General features: G+C 36.0%; 1 protein-coding gene across 5 annotated transcripts in view; it reads left to right on the top strand.

Annotated features, from left to right (window-relative positions):
* Positions 1-21,575, top strand: part of kif13a (kinesin family member 13A) — a 70,540-nt gene that overhangs the window by 23,661 nt on the left and 25,304 nt on the right. For all 5 annotated transcript variants that reach the window (XM_084386191.1, XM_084386192.1, XM_084386189.1 and 2 more), the window contains exons 4-17: positions 2,667-2,727; positions 5,398-5,490; positions 6,583-6,763; positions 8,029-8,116; positions 9,414-9,548; positions 11,023-11,135; positions 12,360-12,471; positions 13,882-14,094; positions 15,101-15,211; positions 15,865-15,999; positions 17,972-18,102; positions 19,512-19,598; positions 19,675-19,850; positions 20,861-21,080. In XM_084386191.1, the coding sequence (XP_084242317.1) occupies positions 2,667-2,727; positions 5,398-5,490; positions 6,583-6,763; positions 8,029-8,116; positions 9,414-9,548; positions 11,023-11,135; positions 12,360-12,471; positions 13,882-14,094; positions 15,101-15,211; positions 15,865-15,999; positions 17,972-18,102; positions 19,512-19,598; positions 19,675-19,850; positions 20,861-21,080 (1,856 nt within the window). The remainder of the gene's footprint in view (positions 1-2,666; positions 2,728-5,397; positions 5,491-6,582; positions 6,764-8,028; positions 8,117-9,413; positions 9,549-11,022; positions 11,136-12,359; positions 12,472-13,881; positions 14,095-15,100; positions 15,212-15,864; positions 16,000-17,971; positions 18,103-19,511; positions 19,599-19,674; positions 19,851-20,860; positions 21,081-21,575) is intronic.

Below are 21,575 nucleotides of genomic sequence, written 5' to 3'. Positions count from 1 at the left end.
TCTTCACACACACAAAAAAAATTAATCTGAATTGCTATGAACTGCTAGTCCCAAAGTTCTTCTATTGTATCGCTACAAAAACCCTATTTTGCACCCTTTAAATCCTCTAAATACATTGGAGGATTTTGTTGAATTTGGAACAAGACTGTATAGACTTATATAAAACACATACAGTAATCTGGGCCTTAAAGGGGTCCTGCTATGCTTTTTAACATTTTCAACTGTCTTTAGTGTGTAATGTTGCTGTTTGAGCATGAAAAAACGCCTCGATTGTAGTCTTAAGTTTTCTTCCGGGAACGAACACGTCGCAATATTCCTCATTTAAATAATTCCCTCCCAAGGCATATGCTAAATAAAGGGGTCGAAACCTGGTTGAGTTACTTTTGTATTGTGTTGAAACTGGCGGTTATGGTAAAAGGGGCGGGACATTTCCCAAACACGCTCGAAGCGCTCGACCAATCACAACACACTGATCCAGCCGACCAATCAGAGCACATTGTGCTTTTCAGAAGGAGGGGCTTCATAGAGACAGGAACTAAACAGGGTGTTACTGACAGACTGGGAAGAGAGGAGCTGCAACAATGTGAAAAATAATGTGTTTTGAACATTCAAGCATGATAAACTTTTCAGTAGAGACCAAAAACAACATCAAGAATTTGAAAAATGGCATAATAGGTCGCCTTTAATATCTTAAACAACATTGGTTTTCAGGGAAATGTATCTACTTAAAGAACCGTTAGATATTTTATTGCAAAACTAGGGCGAAAATAGTTTATGCATTAACAATTCTGCATTGTTCAGGATGTGAGATAAGGGAAACTCTTACTAGCAGGCTTGTATCCCTGCTCCCGTACGGATCCGCAGGGCCGGTCGCTCTGGAAACATGTGTCACCAAAGCAGGAATTTATTCCACTGTCTCCAGATTTATGTATCTAATTAACTGTGTCTTCACGAAGACTGTTGCTGTACACAAGCACCGTAAGAATGTTTCTCAGGAGCGTTTCACTGCTCAGATGTTGCTCAGGAGACTTTTTTAAATATGTTTAATTTAAGTTTAAGCTGGTTTCTTGTGAAATGCCTTATGAGAAATTAAACCAGACTACACTACAAAAAAACATTTGGTGTAGAGACAATTTTCACTCAGAAGTCGCTAGTAAATTTCACAATTAATTACACATGACTGAACTAAACATAACATTTTGAAGTAAAAAGACTGAAATAGTATTTAAATGGATATATATACATCCAATAATCTTAAAAAAATAAAAATAATGAATGAGAAATGTTTGAGTTCATATAGAGATCTCTTTTGATCACAGACTTTAGGTGCAAAGTACAAATTGTGAACTGAGGAAGGAGATGTGTGAGATTAATAGGGACTTTTTCTCAGGAGAAACATTTCCATTTAATCTGGTTCTGTCTTGGATAAACATGTATATTTATATTCATGCATTTTAGAGACGCTTTTATCCAAAGTGACTGCATTCAAGGTATGCACTTTATCAGTTAATGCATTCACCTTGGTGTTGCAAGTACAGTGATCGACTGTTTGAGCTACAGGAATGAATATAAAAGTCAATATGAAATCCATTTTGCAACCTATTTTACTTCCATAATGTGATGTATTATGTAGTGAGTGAAACAGGATATTTAGTGATAAAAGAGAGGATAGCACTTGATTATATCTATTGGGAATAGTAAGAGTGTTATGTTATGTTTTATATATATATATATATATATATATATATATATATATATTTGACCAACTGACCAATGAGGTTCTACATAGAACCCTAAGGTTCGAAGCCTTTATGCCAAAAAATTTCTATATAATGAAAAATGTCTTAAATGATTGCATAATACTTTCATTTTTAACAGGTTATTCGATTTTTTTTCTGTTTTCTAGTGATAAAGTATGTTTACGAGCTGCTTAATTCATAAAATTGTATTAAAACTAAATCAATTAAAGGAACACGCTGACTTTTTGGGACTTTAGATTATTCACCGTATCCCCCAGAGTTAGATAAGTCCATACATACCCTTCTCATCTCCGTGCGTGCCGTAACTCCCACGTATAGTTCCCAGTATGTATACGGTTAGAAGATGGCTGTGTCTCATGTGACCTTGTTATGTGTACACGCTGTGACTATACAAATCACAACATGTAAATAGGAAAATGTTGGCATTATTTTGTCACTTATTGGGTGCAGTATATGCTAGCTGGAGCCATTTACCTCCAGTCTTTGTGCTAAGCTAGGCTAGCGGTGGGTGCGTCAGACAGAGTTACGGCACGCACGGAGATGAGAAGGTTATATGTGGACTTATCTAACTCTGGGGGATACGTTGAATAAGCTAAAGTCCCAAAAAGTCGGCGTGTTCCTTTAAAACTAAATCCATAAACTTATCCCATGATAGGAACCCCAAAAAGTTTCTATTCACGTTTCTGTATAGAACTTTTTCTTTTAATAGTGCCATAAAATAGTGATGATGAGGGCTGTTTTCCTATTCTCATTCACTCAGTGTGTTCAAGACAAGCAGAATCATGTTCTCCGTGTGTGTGTGTGTGTGTCAGGTATAAAACACATGAAGTCTTCTTTTGTCTGTCTGAGGCCTGACCAGCATCATGAGGAGCGTGTTATATCATGCATCTCTCTCTGTCTCTGCAGGTGTTTGCCTTCGACCACTGCTTCTGGTCCATGGATGAGTCCAACATCCCGAAGTACGCCGGTGAGTCACTCTTTAACACGTCCACACAGAATCCCTTTCCCCCTCACTGTGCTCGATAGAGTCACACCTGCATAATAATTATGGATTATTTTTGCTATTGTAATATGGAAAGCCCTGGAAGTAACACGGACACACGATGTGCCGTTCCCAGGGTGGGGTCTGAGAAAAGCAGCTGGGATCACACTAAATCCTCATGCTGGTCCAGGCTAGTTTAGGCCTGGTACTGGTTATGCTGTGGTGTTCACTGACCGTCTGATGCATATTACACGCAAAACTGGAGATCAGACATAACGCAGAAAACAAAGTTGAATATTTATTTCTGCTCAGTGTTGTTTTTGTTATTGTCAGTGAAGGATCTGTCTGAATTCATCTGAAACCCCACACTATAATGCCGCACATTGACATGGTTCCTCCAGTCAGGTCTCTCTGTTTAAGTCTGCCAAAATAAAGCCTGGCTGACAAACGAATGACTTTGCAAACATGTTCTTACATGGATCTGGTTCTTTCATCTTTCAATCTTACAGTCTAATGGATATAAGTGTGAGTGAGTGTGATGTTGACTCACACAGACACACTGGTTATTAAAGTCTTTTAGGAAGGATAATGTGCAGTTACAGGGTTTTATACAGGCCTGTACAGTCAAATTAATGATGGATGCTTTGGGAAATTCCTATTTTTTCTGCTTTTTCACAAGCGCTATAAAATCAAATTAACTTGATGCTTTGGGTATTTATATATTAAATTCCATCATTCAATTTACAGCAATTTTTTTAGTTTTTATTGACTGATGTAAATTGCTCATATATTTTTTTGGGCAGTACCTTTTTTCCTCTGTTTTTTTATTTATTATTAATGTCTTTTTGATAGGTGGCTTATTAATTTGTTTTTATTATGTGAATATATCTACATTTTTATTTGAGCATTCTGGCTTAGAAATTTCTCTCATGGAATTAATAAAGTTGAATAAAGTTTACTTTAGACGGAGTCTGTCACAGTGATGTTTTAGTATTTATCTACTATTTTAGTTTTTATTAATATTTTGGATTTAAATACTGCTATTTTACTAGTTTAATTTATTGGTAACACTTTACAATAAGGTTCCATTAGTAAACTACATTAGTTAACTGACTTATAATGAAAAATATTTGTAAAGCATTTATTAATCTTAGTTCATGTTAATTTCAACATTTACTGATACATTATTAAAATCCAAAAATTGTATCTTGATATTATTTAATGATTCTGAGCTGATCAATGAACAGCTTTATTTGTATTAACTAATGTCAGCAAAGATTAATAAATACTGTAACAAAAGTATTGCTCATTGTTGGCTAATGTTAGTAAATGCATAATGAGACCTTATTGTAAAGTGTTCATTTCAATTGTAGTTTTAGTTCAGTGTTAGTTTTCATTTTGAACATTCAGAGTTTGTCTTATAGTGAGATGAGGATGTTTAACATCAAAGTAAGTTTATGTTCAGCTTTATAAATTCTCTCTCTATCTGTGATAAAAAGTGAATGGAAAAGGTAATTGCTTATTGCCCGATTACCCGTCACTTAAACAGGGTTAATGAGTTGTGACGATCAACAAAAGATCTCCAGTCTGAAGGGTTTCATGCATCAGATGTCCCACCGCTGTTCAGACACATTGTGTGACGAGCATTTGGGTTCCTGTGCATGAACTGCACGCGCTGCATTGGTGCTCAGAAACAACAGGCGGTTTGTGCGGATGAAAGCGCTTGAGGTCCGTCTTTATTTAGCTCTCTGCACAGCTGGCTGATTCACCATGAATGTGGAGAACTGTGCATCTCGGCCTCACCGAAGCACGAACACGTCATGCGGCCCTTTTCCGCATTCACACCGCTTATTTTGGAGGTTTTTGTGGGAGGGCTCGAGGGATTTCTTTTTAGAGGAAAGGAAATGAGAAATGTGGAGATCCCTTTGTTGCTCAGCGGTGAATTGTTCCTTCTTGTACAGTATGGAGATCAGAGCGAGAAGATGTTGTTAGGGGTGGTATAATGCCCTTTTCACAAGATGTAAATGTCCCCAGAGTGTGTGTGTGAAGTTTTAGCTCAAAATACCCCACAGATATTTTTATATAGCATGTTAAAGTTGTCACTTTTTGAGGGTGAGCAAAAACGCACCGTTTTGTGTCTGTTTCTTTAAATGCAAATTAGCTTCTGCTCTCGGCACACAGGGGGCGGAGCTTCAACAGCTTGTGTCCTTTTACCTCACACACACAGGCACTGAAAATTTCCAAAACTTTTAGCCTTTTATGTTCAAACCGAAGTCAGAAAGATGGAGAGACTCAAAAGAAGAAGTGACAACATGTAGACAACATTTCTGAATGGTTAGTTGTTGAATTTATGTAGCTTATGTGTAGTTATCTTCTACTCATTGATTAGCATATTCTGTCTTGATAATCTATAAATCGCGTTCAGGGGGCGGGGTTTATGCAACTTTTAGGGTTGGTGATGTCACTAACCCGGGAGGAATGTGGTGTAGTCCCAGCCAGCCGTTTGCCTTTGAGCTTTGAGCGTCGTAACTCTGCAGATGTTGTTTATGCTCAAACAGCAACATTACACACTAAACTAAAGTTAGAAAAGTGAAATCATATTCAACCACCCCTTTAATGTTGTGGTTTTCATGGTTTCATGTATTTGTCTTGCAGGTCAGGAGGTCGTGTTCAAGTGCCTTGGGGAGGGAATACTTGAAAACGCATTTCAAGGATACAACGCCTGCATTTTTGCCTATGGACAAACAGGTACTGTTACAGAGAGAAACACAGAGGAAACTATATATGATCTTTTGTAAAGGTGCTTTTTTGTTGCTGATAGTGACATCCGTTTCATTGAAAGACATGAATAGATGCTCATTTATTGGCATGAGAGCATAAAAGAGCCCTGCGAGACATAACTATATATGTTTCACACTATAAAATCACACAACTAGGAATTCCCCGACCCGTTTCACCTTGTTTTACGGTGGACTGATGAATGTCACAAAAACATGTCCAGGTCACATTTCATGCCAACATATTTTTATGTATTTTTTTGGCGCATTTTTTAATGACAATTAAAGCACATTTTCTCTTCAAATTCGTACTATTCTCAATTATCATTTTCTTTTTAAATAATTATTTCTAGTTAGTTCTAAGAAAATTCATAAAGTAAGCGTCATAAAGTAACAAGATTCAACCTGAATTTTTTTCTTTGTATAAACAAAAAATATAGATATATAAAATATAGATATATTATAAAACATATTTATTTATATTTAATTGATGATTTTTATGTAAATTTTTTTTTTGACAATTTATCTTTTTCTACTTTTAGTCTAAACATTTAAGACAAAAAGCATTAAACAAACAATAGAAAAATATTGAATCTTATTTTTTTATTACATAAATAATAATTATAAAAAAAAATATTTTTCCTTTGTTTCGGTTCTTTAAGATTTATTTCAGATTTTTAAATTATTTTAAAATAATATATTTTTTTATTGTATTATTTTTTATTATTTTAATTTATTCTTGACCATGCACATCAGATGAAAATTATCTGTAATGAAAAAACTAGTTTTTTTCAATGTTCAAATCTGTAAAAGCAGAATACATTGAATAATTGAACAACCTGATGTTTCAGCGTTCATGAACAGGAAGCTTCTGCGTTTCCAATCATTACTGTTGTGTTGAATCGCTCAGTGTCTGTCTTTCCTCTGCCTTCCTGTCCTAGTTCTCAGACCGGCGTTTTGTCCTCCAACACAAGCTTTACATGCGGGCTGACGTGTGCGAACACGCCTGCTGGGTGACAGAATGTCTTCTAACCTTTGAAACGTTGTGTTGGTGGTCTGGCAGGCTCTGGGAAATCCTTCTCAATGATGGGCAATGGAGAGCAGCCAGGCCTGATCCCGAGACTCTGCTGCTCGCTGTTTGAGAGGGTCTCCAAAGAGCAGAACGAGGCCCATTCCTTCAAGGTGGAGGTCTCGTTCATGGAGATCTACAATGAAAAAGTCCGAGACCTGCTGGATCCCAAAGGGTGAGCGGATTCATAACATACAGTGGGCACAGAAAGTTCTCAGCTCTCCTCAAGTTCACACAGGTGTGGAGAATCACATTTACAGGATCCACAGAAGCTGTGTTTAGGCTGTGTGAAGGTTGTTCACAGTCATTGATCTGTCACAGACACACACACGCGCGTCTGCACCATCTAGTGAGAGTTTACAGCACTGGTTTTCACACTCAACTTAAAGTACATCACTTCCTATTTTTTATGGCTTTACAAAATTTCAATTATTTTTTACATTTAAATTGATCAAGTTTTTCTTTTTTTTATGTTACAGTTTTTATATTTTACATTTTTGTGCTATATATAAAATTTTATTAATAGTTATAATTTAATTAGTAAATTATTTCATGTCCTATTTTTACAACTTTATGGCCTTATTATTATTTTTTTTGATGGTTTTTTTTGTTACAATTTTATTCTTTACATTTTCAATTCTGTTTTTCATTTGTCCCTAATTTTTACATTTTATACATACATTACTTACATTTTTTTTATTGTTTTCTTATTTTGTTACAATGTTTGTATTAATTAATAGTTATAATTTCATTAGCAAAATTTGTCATGTCCTGCTTTAAATGTTCATTTTGTTTTTTTAGTTTAACTTTTAGAAATGTTAAAAAAAAAAATTGTTATAATTTTATGCTTTACATCTTCTATTTTTATATATTTATTTATTTATTATTTATTTAAATTTTTTATCTTTATTTTTTTATTATTGTTTTCTCCTGTACTATTTACAGCATATTGTTTAAAATGTATTATTCCTTACAATTTTATTAGTAAATTATTTATTGTCCTGTTTTTTATGGCACATTATGCATATATAGCACAATTAAGGTTTTTCTTTACAGTTTTATACTTTGCATTTTCAATTCAGATTTGTATTTTTGCCTTTTATAAATTATTATTATTTATTATTTAAAAAAAATTAATCTTTAAATTTTATAATTTTCTATTTTTGTTTTGTTTTATATATATATATATATATATATATATATATATATATATATAATTAAAATATATCTATTTATAATTAAAGTAAATTATATTTATTTAATAAATCGTATATAAATATATATAAATTACATGCTCTAATCGCAAAACACAGAAGATACTTTCAAGAGGCTCAAACCAGAGGAAGATTGTGGATCGGCGTCTAGGGAAGGGACCTTTAATAAAGGGCTAATGAAACTGTAATGGTATTTTCTCACATTTCTTCTCTTCCTTGCGTACAGGAGCAGACAGTCTCTGAAGGTCAGGGAACATAAAGTCCTGGGTCCGTATGTGGACGGGCTCTCTCAGCTGGCTGTGATGAGCTTCGAGGTGAACATCATATTTTCTCCTGAAATATTACCTCAGGAGATTCATGAAAGTCTCAGTTGTTTCAATGTTACATTAAAGTTTCATCTTTGTTTGAGGTGTTTCTCTCGAACTTCTGTAGGAGGCCTTTGTCTGTCCCTGACAGTGTCATATAGGCTTTATTCAGACAAGCAAAGTTCCTTGTTGTTCGGAACAGCAAGAAAAAAAAAGTTAAATGACAGACCAAATCACATTTTGATGTGGATTAGAAATGTAATTTTCACTCTTTCCGCTTACACTGACCTATGTGACATTTTACAAAACGGCCCTTAAAAAATGCTTTTTCTTGGTTATGCGAACGTCAAGGCAACATTCCATTTTAGAATTTTGCAAACATTATCAGAATGTTACTTTTCAATGTTCTATAAACATTCTGAAACAAGTAGTAACATTAAAAAAAGTTTCAGAAAAAAGCATTTTATGAGCAATGTATAAATAAAGTTTTTGTGCTAGCATTATGAGAACATTATTAAAGACCAGATAACTTTAAAGGAACATTATTTTAAAGGGTAACTCTCGCCAAAATTGATTATCTTTTTGTTAATCTACCCGAGTAGATCGATCTCCGTAGTCGATCTCCGAATGCAACATAATGAACTGACTCCATATGAGGAAATGTCATGAACTTGTAATTTCAAAGAAAAGCATGATAACTTAGATTGAAAAAAAGTATCCGTGAATTTATATGGAAACAAGCTTTAGGAGCTTTCCATCTTTACTCTCCTAATGTTACGTTGCATTCGGAGATCGACTACTTTTGACTGACAAAATTCCAGCCACCGGAAACACTAACTGATAAAGTGAGTCAAAATCTTTCTTTTTAGTAAACTCTGTGTACACAAACAATGTTCTCAGTGCTGGAGTTCATGTGTAGAGCCCCTGGTGATACTTCCAGCAAAGTTTCATGTTGTGTCGAGCCTTCTTAGTGTTTTAAAAAGAGCGATTTTGATGCTATCATAGTAGCGCCCCAAGCACTCCCATTCAAAAGGCATTTTGACCTAAAACGAAAATGCGGTCAAACTTAAAAGTGGCGTTTCCGTTCTAATTCTGCTTTTACACGAAAGTTTGACTCGGGCAGATTAACAAAAAGAGCCTAGGTTCAATTTTGGCGAGGGTTACCCTTTAATGTTACTGGAAGAACGTTTGTTCATAACTATGAGAGAACCTTTCCAGAACATTAGCCAAAGTTCTGAGAACGTTCCCTGTTGAAAAGATGTTTGCAATTTATTTGCGTGTTTTCTCTCATTTCCCACCAACACAGGACATTGAATCTCTGATGTCGGAGGGGAACAAATCCCGCACTGTAGCCGCCACCAACATGAACGAGGAGAGCAGTCGCTCGCACGCCGTCTTCAGCGTCATCGTCACGCAGACACTCTACGACCTGCAGTCGGGGGTCGGTGGTTCACTCAATCACGGTTATCCATTTGAAATTGTGCAGATATATGGGAAATGAAGCTTCCGCTGATTCTATTACAGTATATTTTGTCCCTAATGATAAACAAATAATTAATCAGTTTAGTTTATTAGTTTTTCACATAGTGGGCAAAAGTGATGTCCGGAGGGGAGATTTGTTTTTAATGACCCTACAAGTTTGATTAAACCAGCGAAATATGAGGAAAATATTGTTATTTTTTTTTTTATATTTTGAATATGAGGGAAAAACAAAACACTAAACTTGATTATAATATTTATCTGACAAAATGATTTGGCAAAAATCACAAACTACAGCTACAGGTTTTATTTTACTATGCAAACAAATGCATAGAAAAACAAAAAGCTCACTGGAAAAAGCACAGATTGACTACAACATAATCAGTTATTAATATTTGGTACGTTCTCTCTTGTTTTTGCATGTGTTCATAATTTCTTTGTATAAAAGAAATTAAGTCTGCAAAATTTGGCATGTTTCATTGCGTTATCACAAATAAAACAATTGACTTCAAGCACAATTATGCAATATGATTACAAAATCTTTAACAAATTTGTAATAATTCGAATAAAGGGTGAAGATTTCGGCTGAACATGACTTTTGGCCACTACTGTATATGAGTCAGTCTTCATCTCTCATCTGTCACAAAAACACATCATTCATCCTAACTTCACTTCAAATGTCATAGCAGATCACATCACTGACATCAGATTATCATTATTAAATATGATTTAAATAATGCAGTAACTTTGTTTGCAGTTCCTAATGACGTTTTATAGTCAGTTAATGCGTGGCAAGTGTTCATTTTGGACCCTGGGGCCGGTTTCACAAAGCTATTTTAGACCTATAGTGTTAGACAAGTCTAAAATGTGCTCATAGACTAGTCTAATGCAAGTTAGACTGTTTCACAAAAATAAAGACTCTGGTCTAAGGTCTAAGACTCTGTTACCTTGGCAACCAGCAGTAACAATCAGTTACATTACAAACAGCCAAAAGAAAAGGGAAAATGGCTCATAATTGAAACATTTCTTCTTGTTACTACATTCTCCGCTAAATTTCCCAAGTAAAATGTCCTTGTAACTGTTATACTCCTCCAACAAACACATATTCTCCGCTGGGGTAAACTGCACTGAGCGGCTGAATGCGCTTACTCGATCCGCCATGTTTTTTGTTTTGAAAAGTGTCTTATTTTACCCAGAATGCATTGCAGTGTAGTCCTACCTAAGATAGTCAGAGTCTTAAGTGCTTTTTGCAACAGTCTGATTTAGATGTCTATCTGAAGTCTGACTATCTACTATATCTAAGCCATAGTCAAAGTCTATCTTTGTGAAACCGGCCCCTGATCTATACCAGACACATGTTGGGCTGAATTGTGCTGATTTAGGAAGTTGTTGATTGTAATACTTGCTTTTATGTCTGTGTTTGTGTGCGAACGCAGAATTCTGGAGAGAAAGTAAGCAAGATAAGTCTGGTTGATCTGGCCGGCAGCGAGCGCGTGTCCAAGACTGGAGCTGCGGGAGAGAGACTGAAGGAAGGAAGCAACATCAACAGGTCAGACAAGAGCACTCTTGACCTTTAAGAGGAAATGTGCCACTTGCCTATAATGATTGAAAAAACAATAATAGGTCGACAGTTTGTAGTATGCAGTCTGGGAACTTAAGCCAGGATGAAAGAATAAAGGATAAGATCAACAAAACGAATAAAGAAGAGAATAAAGCAGGCGTCTTTACAAACCTACATGAATAAGAGCATCTTCAAATGGAAGGTTAATGGATGCTATATTAAAAATATGGATCCTCTAATATAGGGTTTCCAAAACAGGAGTGAGTTGATAGAAAAATTAATAATGAATTAAATCGTAAAAATGTCAAATTAAAATAACAAAAAAAAAAAAACCATTTATAAAAAAAATCTAAATAATACACATTTTATTATTATTTAATCATAAAAATGTCAAATTAAAATAAACAAATTAAAATAAAAACAATCAGAATAAAACACCTAATAAGAATTTGTTAAATAATAAAAATGTTGAATTAAAATAAATAATTTAAAAATAAAAACAATTAAAATAAAATACTAACTAAACATTAATCAAAATATCAAGTTAATATAAATAATTTAAAAATAAAAACAAAGGAAAATGCTAACTAAAAGATAATTAAATAATGACAAATTAAAATAAATAATTTAAATATAAAACACTTTATTAAATTTATTAAATCATAAAAATGGTGAATTAAAATAAATAATTTAAAAATAAAAACAATTAAAATTAAAATACTATCTAAACATTAATTAAATCATGAAATGTCAAGTTTTTTAAAAATAAAAACAAAGAAAAATACCAACTAAAAGTTTATTAAATAAAAAAATGACAAATTAAAATAAATTATTGAAAAATAAAACACTTAAGAATTTAATAAATCTTAAAAATGGAGAATTAAAATAAAAAATAAAAAAATAAATACAATAACAAAACTAAGAATGTATAAATCATAAAAATGTTGAATTAAAATTAATCATTTGAATTTAAAAACAATAAAAAATAGCACTTACTAAAAAAATGTGTGATTACCTGCATGTCATGTGACCACTATCCATATAGTTTGGGTCTATAAAACTACTTATTCGGTCTATAAGTTTGGGAATCCCTACTTTAATTGAAAAAATTAAAAATACAATCATATAAAAATCAGCTAACCATGCAGCTCTATTTCCGCCCCTCCCTTTAATGAGTCTGTGATGTTTGTCTGGTGTTTTCTGTGTGTCCAGGTCTCTGACCACGCTGGGCTGTGTGATCTCTGCTCTGGCTGATCAGTGTGCAGGGAAAGGCAAGAGCAAGTTTGTGCCGTACAGAGACTCAGTGCTGACGTGGCTGCTCAAGGTTAGTACGTCTGTCAGAGCTGCTCGTTCAATAGACCCAAAAGCCCAGGGGAATCCAACTCACATGACACCGTTTTCTGCTAAAAACTGAGAAGTTCTTATGCGTTTTGGCCATTCATGTACGCGTCAATGGGGCCTGAAGATGCAAACTTTTGAAAGCGGCTTTCAAAGTGCAGGTTTTTGCAAATGATACCGTCATCGTCTCCATCGTTGTGAAAACGTTGACGTCATGCGCATGTTTTTCTTTAAATGGGTGGTATAATGCCCTTTTCACAAGATGTAAAATAAGTCTTTAATGTCCCCAGAGTGTGTATGTGAAGTTTTAGCTCAAAATACCCCACAGATATTTTTATATAGCATGTTCAAATTGTACATTTTTGAGGGTGAGCAAAAACACACCGTTTTGTGTCTGTTCCTTTAATGCAAATGAGCTGCTGCTCCCGGCACAGGGCGGAGCTACAACAGCTTGTGTCCTTTTACCTCACACACACATGCACTTAAAATTTCAAAAACTTTTAGCCCTTTATGTTCAAACCGGATTCAGACAATAATGGAGAGACTCTAGAAGAAGTGACAACATGTAGACAATATTTCTGAATGGTTAGTTGGTGAATTTATGTAGCTTATGTGTAGTTATCTTCTAGTCCTTAATTAGCATATTCTGTCTTGATAATCTATAAATCGTGTTCTGGGGGCGGGGTTTATGTAAATTTTAGGGTTGGTGATGTCACTAACCCGGGAGGAATGTTGTGTAGTCCCTACCAGCCGTTTGTTGTAGTCCTTAAAAAGCTATTTCTTTAAAAGTAAATATCTCCCTTTGCTTTAAACTGTGAGCGTTGTAACTTTGCAGGTGTTGTTTATGCTCAACCAGCAACATTACACACTAACTAAAGTTAGAAAAGTGAAATCATAATCAACCACCCCTTTAAAATATTGACATCGCCAACTACTGGCCTGACAGCTGATGTCAATAATACATTTGTCACGGATCCGTTGTCCCTCAAACTCAGACTTTTTTTCTTCTAGAGCGTGCATTTGTACCCTCCCACATTTTCAGTAGTTTAATACATTTAAGTGTTTTGAGAGTGACTTGATTACATAATTTGTGGTGTTTTATGGGTGTAAAGAGCTCTTTTAGCGCAATTTGCTTGTCCGGACTCTCTGATTTGTGGAATTTTCTGCACAGCATTATGGGTAATGTAGTTTTTCACCATGAATTCAGCTGTTAAACATGATAACTTTAAAAAATAAGTTGAAATAATGTGGGCTTACAGCTTCAGCACCGTTATATATCATCGGCTGCTCACATTAAGGCTATAAGTAAAAAAAATCAAAGGTTTATAAGTAAAAATCTATTTCCCTATGGAGAAATGAATGGAGTTTTCAGTTCCTGAACTCTCTACTTCTACAGGACAATCTCGGTGGCAACAGTAAGACGGCCATGATCGCCACCATCAGCCCGGCCGCTGACAACTACGAGGAGACGCTGTCGACGCTGCGGTACGCCGACCGAGCGAAGAGAATCGTGAACCACGCCGTGGTCAATGAGGATCCCAACGCCCGCATCATCAGGGAGCTCCGGGAGGAGGTGGAGAAGCTGAAAGTGCAGCTCTCTCAGGCTGAGGTGAGCAGAGACTCATGGGAGATTATCAGAAGAATCTCTGACACAGGGGTTTTCTATCTTTTAGATGCCATGCACCTACAAATATGATCATCCTTGTGCGAGGGACATCCATCCTAAAAATTAAAAGGAAGCTATATATTTTTGCTGTGAAAAATTTATATTATTAATGTGTAAAATATTATTTGGAAGATATGTTTTTTCTACTCGCTACAGTACTATACTGTTAGCTACATTATTTATTTGATTTGATTTTAATTTATTTACATTAAAGTAGTTTTAGTTTATTTATTTTAACTTTTTTTTACACTGTTTCTCTAAACTTTTTCAGGAACCCCTAGCATCAGTCTATAGTGAAACAGTCTATTTTTAATAATGCTTTTTTGTTTTGTGCAAATTAAATGTGTACAGTATATAGACAGTTTTCCTGCATTCTCCAGCAACTTTTTTTCCTCTCAATGCGTTCTGTAATTGCCTTCATGCTAAGGATGCAAGCGATACTGGATAAAACAAGATATCTTAGAAGGCATGCATGCCTCTGATGCCTTAAAATGCTCCCTATGTAGACAGCTTCATTAGGTTTTAGAACAGAGCCGGTGTTAAACCCTTTGAGGAACAGGGTTATTAATGTCTACTACATTTTAACTTATTTTATTTCAGCTAAAATAGTTCGTTGAAGTACTAAAATAATACAAACAAAAACTGAAATAAAAACAAATAAAACTATGAATACCGGTATGAAAAATAAAAAACTACAAAATATTAGTACAATTATTAGTAAAATAACTCTTAACAAAAACCTAAATAAAAATCAATAAAAACAATATAGATATATTTAAAAAAATGTATAATAATAATTAAAATTAAACTTAAAGTGAATTTGGAAAAAACTATTCTAAATATTAGTAAAAATTATAATAACATATGGATGATACTAAAATAACACTGATGAGGAGATGTTTAGACTCGTAACTTTTAATGATAACGTTTGTTATGTTGTATTTGTCAGTCTCTGAAGGCTCCTGAGCTGAAGGAGAAACTCCATGAGTCGGAGAAGCTCATTCAGGAAATGACGGTCACCTGGGAAGAGAAACTCCGGAAAACGGAGGAGATTGCACAGGTGACACACACACACACACACACACACACACACACACACACACACACACACGTTGGGTTTTCATGTTTAATGGGGACTTTCCATATACATAATGGTTTTTATGCTGTACAAACTGTATATTCTCTCCCCTTACACTAAACCTACCCATCACAGAAAATGTTCTGCATTTTTGCATTTTCAAAAAACATGATTCATAAGCCGTTTTCCTAATGGGGACCAAAAATGTCCCCACAAGGTCAAAAGCTGCTGGTATTACTATACTATTCTGGAATTACCAATGTAGGGTTTACCAGGACCACACACACGCACACACCCATTTGCATGTTTCGATGTTGTCAATGTGCAGCTGTGCAGAATGAAATGAAAAGTTTATTGTTGCTCAATTTCTCTTAGAAAAGATATCTCAAATGAGTTATCTGAAATATCTGTCGTTTCTCCTAGACTGAGATGAAATGGAGAACTTTTGCTGTCAAGAATGATTTCAATAAACGCAATTTTTTTTGTCAAATTCTCGTCTAAATTTAGGACGTATAAAATATCTGAGACAAAGAGGATATTTAAATTAAATAAACCAAAGGAAAGAGCACATTTGAGCGATAACAGTCTCACAGAACATGTGGGATTTGATTGACAGCTGTCATTGGTCTCTGCAGGATCGTCAGAAGCAGCTGGAGAGCATGGGAATCTCTCTGGAGTCATCAGGGATCAAGGTCGGAGAGGACAAATGCTTCCTGGTCAACCTGAACGCTGATCCTGCACTTAATGAACTTCTGGTTTACTACCTGAAGGTACATTGATTGCACATTGAGACGTAATTAGTGAGGTTTGCATCTACTTTTGCTCATTCATTTCCATTGGACGCTTGCATGAGGGCTGCAAGGAATCCTGACGCTCTTTTATTTTTGAAGCATCTCAAGGGACACATAAGGACTGAGTGACAATAAATAAAAATATTTTTAATGGACAAAATAATAGGGGCCCCTTTTTGAAAGTCTTGATTTAGTTTTTGGGCTCTGTTAGAATAGGTTTTCATTCTTAAAGGGGTGGTATAATGCCCTTTCCACAAGATGTAAAATAAGTCTTTGATGTCCCCAGAGTGTGTATGTGAAGTTTTAGCTCAAAATACCCCACAGATATTTTTATATAGCATGTTTAAATTGTCACTTTTTGAGGGTGAGCAAAAACGCACCGTTTTGTGTTTGTTCCTTTAAATGCAAATGAGCTGCTGCTCCCGGCACAGGGGGTGGAGCTTCAACAGCTTGCACTCACACAGATATGCACTGGAAATTAAAAAAAAACTTTTAGCCTTTTATGTTCAAACCGGATTCAGACAATGATGGAGAGAAGTGACAACATGTAGACGCAACAGGACATTTCTGAATGGTTAGTAGTTGATGAATTTATGTAGCTTATGTGTAGTTATCTTCTAGTCCTTGATTAGCATATTCTGTCATGATAATCTATAAATCGTGTTCAGGGGGCGGGGTTTATGTAAATTCTAGAGTTTGTGATGTCACTAACCCGGGAGGAATGTGGTGTAGTTCCTACCAGCCGTTTGTTGTAGTCCTTAAAAAGCGATTTCTTTAAAAGCAAATATCTCCCTTTGCTTTGAACTTTGAGCGTTGTAACTCAAACAGCAACATTACACACTAACTAAAGTTAGAAAAGTGAAATCATAATCAACCACCCCTTTAAATGTTCAATAAACATTATGTTCTCTCTTCCCAGTCTGTCAGTAACGCCCTGTTTAGTTCCTGTCTCTATGAAGCCCCTCCTTCTGAAAAGCACAATGGGCTCTGATTAGTCAGCTGGATCTTTGTGTTGTGATTGGTCAACTGCTTCAAGTGCATTTGAAAAATGTTCTGCCCCTTACCATAACCACAAGTTTCAACACACTACTAACTAACTCAACCAGGCCCCGCCCCTTTATTTTACATATGTCTTGGGCGGGAATTCTTAAAATGAGGAATATTGTGACGTGTTTGTTCCCAGAAGAAAACTAAAGACTCCAATGGAGGCGTTTCAGGGAGTTCAGAAACAGTGACACTGATATAGAGAATAACTCCCGCTGGAGGGACTTTGTGCTTCGTAAATTTGCAGACCTTTTCATGATCAAACAGCAACATTACACACTAAAGAAAGATGTATGAAAGTAAAATATACTAACTACAGTACTTTCACTACACACTCTATGCAAAGCACGACTGCAATAAAAAAATGTTGCATCCATATTTGATTGGATTCAATCTTCGTTAGGTCGAAGCGTGGCTGTCAACGCTGTCGTTCGAGGTGCGTCTGCAGGTACTAGCGTCCCTGAGCGCTGATCGAGACCTGTGAGAACAGCAGCCAGACCTCGACTGCACCAACAACAGGCCTTTGTCTGCCGCCTCCAGTCGGCTTGGCATACCAATGCTGAATTAGCATGTTAATGTGAAGGGAATAGTGCAGCTGTGGGCATAAACAACGTCCCCTGGAAGAGCAATGTGTGTGTAACTGAGCCCACATGTGTGAAAACACAGCCCTCTTTACTCCTTCCTTTGATGGTTGTTATTTTGTCCTTTGAATAATGTGAAGACGATCTGGACGTGTGTTATTTGTGGCAGGGTTATGGTCACAATGCATTTGATGCCTTAAAAGGCTCCCTATGTAGACAGCTTCTCTATGTTTCAGAACAGGGTTATCATCATAACCTACAGCTGTGGTGCTGTGTAGTTTCGAGCGGCTCACGTGTGAGATGTGTGTGTTCTTCTCTGTGTTCAGGATCACACGCGTGTGGGTGCCGACACATCTCAGGACATCCAGCTGTTCGGCATCGGGATTCAGTCTGAGCACTGTGTGCTGGACATCACGACTGATGGAGACGTCACGCTCACGCCGCTGGAGAACGCCAGGTGAGACACACGTCCGGCTGTTTATTAGCATGACAAATATTTTTCATTTGTATCGCCATAGTGTTTGCATTCAGATATACAGTTCAAACAACAACAACAGAAATGAATGAAAATAATAGAATATGAATTTGTGAAGAAAATAGTAGTAAAATATTTTTTTCTGGGTCACATTTTACCCCAAAATCAACAGACAGAAATATATTTAGCAAAAAGAAAACCAAGCGTTTAAAAATGACAAAAATGTTTTACAATACATGAGGCTTTGCAAATGACATAATTAGATCTCCTTACACACTCAGACCACTTATTGTTTTGTGTAATTTTCACTTTAATTGCAGTTATAGTATAATTGATGGGTGTTTTTGTTTTTTTACTATATTTTTTCACTTAATTCATATTTTTATTTCAGTTTTAGCAATTCAACTTAAATTAAACTGAACGAAAATTAGAAATGTTGCCTAACTAATGTCTGTTATTATTTATATAAATTAATGTAAATGTTTTCAGTTTTAGTTAATGAAAACAACACTGATTATTCTGAATGTTTTGCAATTTAAAATATATAAATATATATGCATTTTTATGTTGCACTGTTTTTTTCTGTCATGTCGTTTGCAATTCTTCATGGAATGTTCATTCCCTCATTAAGGAATTCAGAAACACAGTCTTGTGCCTTTGTCTTATTTGCGAGTTTTAAAGGAACACGCCGATTTTTGGGACTTTAGCTTATTCACCGTATCCCCCAGTGTTAGATAAGTCCATACATACCCTTCTCATCTCCGTGCGTGCCGTAACTCTGTCTGACGCACCCACCGCTAGCCTAGCTTAGCACAAAGACTGGCGGTAAATGGCTCCAGCTAGCATACTGCTCCCAATAAGTGACAAAATAACGCCAACATTTTCCTATTTACATGTTGTGATTTGTATAGTCACAACGTGTACAAATAACAAGGTCACATGAGACACAGCCATCTTCTAACCGTATACATACTGGGAACTATATTCTCAGAAGGCGAAGCACTGCTACTTCTGCGGAGTGATTTACTCCAACTCTGAGAGAACTCTCTGCTCCTCACCACGGGGCTTCTCAGGTGCTGTGAGCAAATCACCCCGCAGAAGTAGGCAGTTGGAAGTTGGCATTATTTTGCCACTTATTGGGAGCAGAATGCTAGCTGGAGCCGTTTACCTCCAGTCATTGTGCTAAGCTAGGCTAGTGGTGGGTGCGTCAGACAGAGTTACGGCACGCACCGAGATGAGAAGGGTATGTATGGACTTATCTAACTCTGGGGGATACGGTGAATAAGCTAAAGTCCCAAAAAGTCGGCGTGTTCCTTTAAATACTTTTTGCGTCCAATCAAATGTTGTGTTCAATTCTGATTGTGATGTTTTAACCTTATTTTCCTGCACAGGACCTGCGTGAACGGCACAATGCTCTACTCCAAGGTTCACCTGTGGCACGGAGATCGCATCCTGTGGGGAAACAACCACTTCTTCAGGTAAGCTGCAGATTTGCTCATCCAGGCGTCCACCTGTACATGTACAGGTTCATCAGAGTGAACGTGTCGTCCTCAGAATCAACCTGCCGAAGCGCAAGCGGCGCGACCGCTTAAAGGAGATGGAGAGGGATTGTTCCCGTGAGAGCTTCGTGGAGGCCGACGTGGAGACGGCCAGCGAGGCTTCGTCCGAGCAGGATTACAGCTACGAGTTTGCACAGATGGAGGTCATGATGAAAGCTCTGGGGAACAACGGTACACACTAGAGCCTTTACTACACAATACACAGAGACGTGCATGAGGCATTCTGCTTCACAGTATCATTCAAATGGAAAATTAAACACATCTATATATACCTATAACGAGATGAATTTTCCTGCTTGAATTCTCATTGCAAATTATTATGAAAATGCAATAAAAATACATGGTAACTTATTTTTTAATAAACAATTATTTAAATTTAGCTGATTATCACATCTACTGCATACACCCCTATAACAAAATGAATTTTCCTGCTTGTATTCTCGTTGCTCATTATTATGAAAATGCAATAAAATTTTATACATTAAAATATATTATATAGTAAAATAAAATATATTATCTTTAATATATAAATAATTTTGTCCTGTCAAATCGATTAATCACGATTTATTGCATCTAACATAAAAGTTCATAAACATATTTTATATATATATACGTACATACATACACACACACACACACACACACATATATATATTTACAAACTTGTATGTTATATTTATCGCGATTAATCGATTTGACAGCACTAAAATACTAAATAAAAAAACTAAATAAATTAAAATGTACCTGATTATCTTTTTTTGAGTACAGTATTTTCTGAATATATTATCTGAAGACAAACCCAAATATCTAGCTCAAGTTAATATATCTTGTTTTAAGGATGTTTAAGGTAGTGTTTATTTTCTGGAGAAAGCCAGAAATTAATAGCAGTGTTATTTTAGTATTATTTATATTGTATTATAGTAAGTATTGTATTGTATTGAATTAGCTTTTGCCATTTTTTTATTAGCTTTTTAAAAATATATCTATTTATCTTTACTTCAGTTTTAATTTACCGTAAACTTATTTTATTTCAGTTAGTTGTCAAGGCAATGTTTCAAATTTCCTGTTTCAGTTTTACATCTAATATTTACTTATTTTATGTTTATAACAGAAACAGTTAGTTGATAGTAACACTGATTTATAGATGTATCAGAATACAGAAAGCGTGTGTCTCCACACAGACCCCATGCAGAACGTGGTGCAGGTGCTGGAGAAGCAGTATCTGGAGGAGAAGCGTCTGGCCCTGGAGGAGCAGCGTCTGATGTACGAGCGGGAGCTTCAGTCCCTGCGGCAGCGGCTCTCCCCGGAGAAGGTGTCGCAGCACCAGCGCTGCAGCAGCGACCGCCTGCCCTTCCCCACACACTCCACACACAGCAAAGAGCGGCTGTGGACGGAGGAGAGGTGAGAACCCGGACTTTAAAGCAACACTAAGTAACATTTTTTACCTTAAAATAATGTTTCCAGAATGTGGTTCAAGTCGTAACAGGGTGAAAGGCACTTCTGGATTCGCTTTGCGGCCCTATATCTGCTTTAACCACACTATGCAAGTTTGCCAAACCGGGTCGCGTTTCTGTAGTTCGAATGAGACATGAGAAAACTACAAATTTGACTTGCTTTACGTCAGGCGTTACAATAGTCATTATTTAGTTTTTCTTCGTTTCTGATGTCGCAATACATCATACTTTCATGAAATCATGCAACATACTCTACCTTGTCTGTGGACATCGTTCATTCCAAAGCCGGTGCTGGATAAACAGCGAGCGTGCGTGCGACGGTAGGCTGCGGGCGGTGAAATTATTTACGACAGCGGTAATGGACAATTCCGCTTCCAACCTGTAGGGGGACCGAAGAGGAAAAGTTCCTTAATGTTGCTTTAAAGGCACAATCTGTCATTTT

This window comes from Rutilus rutilus (assembly GCF_951802725.1).
Source record: "Rutilus rutilus genome assembly, chromosome: 17".
NCBI lineage: Eukaryota > Metazoa > Chordata > Actinopteri > Cypriniformes > Leuciscidae > Rutilus > Rutilus rutilus.
Note: the sequence above shows the minus strand (reverse complement) of the source record. Positions and strands in the feature narration are given on the sequence as shown.